The sequence below is a fragment of the Gavialis gangeticus genome, unplaced genomic scaffold (genome assembly GCF_001723915.1).
Source record: "Gavialis gangeticus isolate Ggan-Ray unplaced genomic scaffold, GavGan_comp1, whole genome shotgun sequence".
NCBI classification, from domain to species: Eukaryota; Metazoa; Chordata; order Crocodylia; family Gavialidae; genus Gavialis; species Gavialis gangeticus.
In genome coordinates, this window is record NW_017729030.1 from 53,937,270 (window position 1) to 53,942,362 (window position 5,093).

At 51.3% G+C, this 5,093-nt stretch overlaps 1 protein-coding gene across 7 annotated transcripts in view; it reads left to right on the forward strand.

Moving 5' to 3' along the window:
• Positions 1 to 5,093, forward strand: part of INTS10 (integrator complex subunit 10) — an 84,461-nt gene that overhangs the window by 50,221 nt on the left and 29,147 nt on the right. For all 7 annotated transcript variants that reach the window (XR_002098479.1, XM_019522228.1, XM_019522229.1 and 4 more), the window contains exon 12: positions 3,874 to 4,026. Coding sequence is in view for 6 of the 7 variants with exons in the window: in XM_019522228.1 (XP_019377773.1) it covers positions 3,874 to 4,026 (153 nt within the window). In the remaining variant the exon portion in view is untranslated. The remainder of the gene's footprint in view (positions 1 to 3,873; positions 4,027 to 5,093) is intronic.

Here is a 5,093-nt window from a genome sequence, read left to right on the forward strand (position 1 = left end):
CAGGGCCCTAAGTCATGCACAGGAAGGACAGGCAAGGGGACCACCAGGCCCCACCCTCCCAGGACCCCACCGAGGCCCACCACACAGACGGGGCAAGGGGCCACCGAACCCGCCATGAGCTCCATCTGGGTGGAGGCCTCAGAAGAGCCCATGGCAGGCAGCAGCGCCCGGGCGGGGCCCCTGGCAGCCGCGCTCCGCGTCTGCACCATGTCTGCAGAGCTGCGCCTGCTGCTTTTGCTCGCTTTAGGTACCGCTCTGGGCAGCTACCTCGTGCCCGTCTTGTGCAAACGCTGGTGCAAAGGCTGGCGCGCCCTTACAGAGTGCGCCTGTTTGCACGCACTGCCCGTGTGTGGCTCGGGAGCTCGGCTCCCTGTTGGGCAAGCTAAAAGGGCTCCGGAGGGCTTCCCCTCCAGATCCGCCTCAGCTGCACTGTACCGTATGCCCCACTTACCTTAGGGGGAAATCAGCTATTGCTGCCCCCGCCGCTGTCTCCTCCACAGCTGCTGCCTTCACCGCCGAGGTAAGGTAGGTACACGTGTGGCATACATGCACCCTGCTCCCTCTGCTCCTGCTCCCCAACTGCCTCAGAATCAAATCAGGAGACCCTTTATTTTCTCCGAATCAAACTCAGACCCTCTGAATTGATTCGGAAAGATTCGACGAGTCAGATATAAACACAGCTTTAAATGTTTTTTCTACATGCCTCAATAAACCAGACACCTCGTGAATGCTGCGATGGTGGGGCAGATGGAGTGTTCCACAGGAGCATGGCGGGGGGGGGTGGTCCCCAGTGCACTTGGTAGCAGACCTGGAAGTGGACCAAAAGCACTTCTGGTCCACTTCCAGGTCCGCTGGGGAGCACACTGGGCTTCCCCCTACGCCCCCTGATTCGTTGACTGGTGCCTCCTGGGTCTGGGAGGGGCACTCTGGGTCCACCCGTGGCCGAGTCAGGGAGGCACGGGGGGCTTCTCCGTGCGCTCGGCAGTGGACCAGAAGTACCCTGGTTCATCATTACTTCTGGTCCCCTTCCAGGTTCACCACTGATTATGCGGGGGTTTCCTTCCTGCACTCCTCTGGGATGCTCCAGCCGCCCCAGCATCACAGTGTTCACGGGCCACGCCTGGTACCTCAAGGTATGCAGGAAAAGCATTTAAGCTGTGTCTATGTCCGAATCACTAATTCTCCAAATCAGCATCAAATCTTCAGATTCGAATTCAGCCGACAAATCTTTATATATTTATTTACACTGAGATTTACAAGCTGAACTCAGTGTTTGTATCCCCCAGTTACCCAGCTTGCCCTCCTGTGTACCAAGAGTCATCTGTTTTACTAGGCTTTGCCGAGTTCTCGGAATGGTAAAGGGCCATTTCTTTTGAGCATACAAAGCTGCCTTCTTTCCTGACTGCTGAACAAATCTAGATCTCAATTGGAAACATGCCCAAGTTGTGCAGGTGTACTCAGCCTTGCTAGGTGAAGGAACACAGAAAAGTTATGGCTGGGAGTTCTTCCAGGATGAGGAATCCTTGAGTGCCTGTTTAAGAAACAGACCCCAGGGGGCTCATTCCCCAAGCATTCCCTGCAGCCCTGACTTTTCATTTAGTGGTTGCCTCATTGTTGGTGTGAATGAGATCTAAATGGACTACCATGCTGGATTCATGTAGCCATCTATATTCCAAATATTAAAAACACATGCCTGGAAGAGGCCTTGTTAGGCCATCAAGTCCAGCTGCCAAGCAGACAACCATTTACCTAAGAAATCCACAAAATTTATTTTACCTATACTACTAGGCAGAATATCTGAAATATCATGAATGTCTAGTAACAAGGATGGTCAAACCATGTCACAAATGTCATAGGCAACTCTTGGTATGGCATGTGACATACCAGGGAGGGGACAGGCACCACAGTGGAAGGTAGGGCAGGAAGCAGAGCAGCAGAGCATTTGGGGGGGGAAAAGTGATTTGAGTGGCACTCAGGGAGGGTGTAGTACTAATTTGTAGCATGCCCGCCAAAAAGTTTGTTCCCTGCATTACCCTATAATGGGCGTCAACTGGGGGTACGTGTATCCGTCAGTATGCAGGGGCAGGCGGGGATAGTGTGTTGCCACGCCATGCTGCTGCCTCAGAGGAGCAGGGCCAGGGTGGGGCAAAAGCAAGGCCGCACAGAAGCTATGCTGCTGCCGCATGCCACAGCCCCCCTCTGTGTCCGGGCCGCTCACCATCCCCCAGCTCGTCATCCTGCCACTACCCCAGGGGTGCATTTACTAAAAAGGGGCTGCCAATTCAATTCCAAGGAGATTTGGCCCGGTTCAGCAGCCAAATCTCTGAATCCTGATCGAATCAGGAGACCCATTAAAAGGTCTGAATTCAATTGGAAGCCTCCAATTTGGAGAGATTCGGAGATTCGGAAGGCTTGCAGCAAACAAATTAAGAGGGAGGGGGATGGGGTGATATTCCATATATGGAAAAGGCTGAGAGGTGGGGAAGGACTGATCTGATAGTGACATCTGTAGCTGGCCAATGATTGTGATATTTCTCTTCCGGTATGGTCCACATGCTGGCAGGCTTGTGCGACCCAAGGGTGAAGAGGAGCATCTCCAGCAGCAAAAGCCTTGATCACCGGACAGAGGTGCTGGTGAACAGAGTCAGGGAGGCAGAAGGTCAGAGGCAGGGGGACGTGGAACAGGGGGATGCACTTTCCCATGCCAGCACTCCAACCAAGAGCCAATCTCCTCCACCACAGCCGCTGCCAGTGTGGGCCAAGGGGATGGCTTCAGTGCTGGGGTCCAGAGACACCAGACCCCACCATCAGGCAGGTAGTGTAGGGGCCTCAGTGGCTACCTATCTTGCCGAGGATGTGGAGCCACTGCACTGTGACCCATTGGCCTATTGGGCAACCCGCAGCCAGTAGTGTCAGGATCTGGCTACGGTTGCCCAGGAACACCTGTCCTGTCCACTGACCAGTGTTCCAAGCAAGAGTGTGTTCAGCATTGGTGGTGATGTTGCGACACCCCACCGGACCTCCCTGGATTCTGGTTCAGTGGAGCAGCTGGTGTTGCTGAAGGTGAACTTTCCACTACAGGGGTTCTCCAAGCTCCACATGCTGACGGAGTGAGTGCCACCTGCCTCACTCCATACCTATTTGCTTTTTTTATTTGCTTTCAGAACCTTGGGGTGCACTTTCACAGAAACCCCTGCACCTAGCTCCTTGAAACTTGGCAGGATTCATGCCTCAGAAGGGGCTACCATATCTGCTATTTTCATCCAAATCTGGAAAAGAATGACAAAGTTATAGGTATTTCACTGGTTCCCCATTATAGTCTATGGCCGAATCGAATCGGAACAGTGATTTGAATTGCTGTCCCTCTGAATTGGCCAAACCCGAAGTGAATACTTGCTGCTTTGCACAGACCTATTGAAAACCCCTGCCCTAAAATATGCCAGACATAAAAGGATACTGCAAGTATGTGTCAGCTGAACGGTGCAAATTCTGTTTTAAAGTGAAGACAAAAAAATTGTTTGGTCCTGAAAGGATGCTCTCCCATGTTCACCGTGGAGATGGCGGTTGTAAAATCCAATTTTAAGTGTAAGCATCTAATCCAAAGATCGAATGTTGATAAATACACAATATATTGTGCATCAGAATAAGTCTAGTATGATCTCTTATCTTCATAATGTAGGTGTACCTTTCAAATGGCCCTGTGTGGCACCACATTGTACAGCTTTCTGTTAGCATGATGCTTTGGAGTCTCTGCTACACGGACCACCTTGGTTTTGGAGGCTCTGACATAGAATAATCGCATTTTTGTTTTCCTATAAATTGTGTGTGGATGATTCTAATACCCCCTACCTCTTTTTTTTCTTTTTCTTAAAGGGTCAATATAAAAAGGCAATTGCCAGCCTCCATCATTTAGCAGCTCTTCAAGGATCTCACTCTCCGCAGCAGATTGCAGGACAGGGTTTGCTGGAACATCAGAGAGCCCTTATCCAGTTAGCTACTTGCCACTTTGCCCTTGGAGAATACAGAGTAAGTCCAAGATACTGTGCAGTGGGCCTTCTTACACCAGCTGCCAGGGGTTACTGTGGTGTTCTGTGGTTACCTGGTTCCAGCAAGAGCTCAGACCTGTGGCTATGTCTGGGCCAGGTACCTGTTGACAGGAGGAAGAGTGAAGTAGGCCCCCGACTCATGCCTGGAGCCATGTGTTCTTGTCAGTAGTGCTAGGATCCTCCAAAAATTTACGTGCAGATGAGGCACAGGGCAGCCTGGTTTGGATCTACCTCTTTTTCATCATGACATGAAAAAGAGTTGGTGATGAGGGGGACTGTGCTCAATGGGCATTATCATATATTTTATTTAGATGGCTGCACTAACCTATCTTTGTAGCAGGGGAAAACCACGACTATAGCAGGGGGTAGTACCCTGACCGAGGTCATGCGTAGTTAGGTCTCCCGCTTTCACTTCCAGTGAGAAGATCTCGGCTATATGCCAACTTTGTGGAAATTGGAGACTCCACTCCTGTGGCTCTACGGCTGAAGGCAAGCGAAACTCGGGGGCATCCAGACCCCAAGCCTCTGGGCTTGCACTTAGGATCCCCGCCAAAGGATTTGAAAGTATCTGAAGCCCCAGGCAGTGGTGGAGGATGCTTGCCAGCAGCAGGGCCACATTTGGTTCTTGAATGACTCGCACAGATTTGGAATTCATAGATTCATAGATGTTAGAGTCGGAAGGGACCTTAATAGATCATAGAGTCCGACCCCCTGCATAGGCAGGAAAGAGTGCTGGGTTCAGATGACCCCAGCCAGATGCTTATCTAACCTCCTCTTGAAGACCCCCAGGGTAGGGAAGAGCACACCACCCTTGGGAGCCCATTCCAGATTTTGGCCACTCTAACAGTGAAGAAGTTCTTCCTAATGTCCAGTCTAAATCTGCTCTCTGCTAGTTTATGGCCATTATTTCTTGTAACTCTCGGGGGCGCCTTAGTGAGTAGAGCCTTACCAATTCCCTTCTGTGCCCCCATGATGAATTTATAGGCAGCCACAAGGTCTTCTCTCAACCTTCTCTTGCGGAGGCTGAAGGGGTCCAGGTGTCCTAGT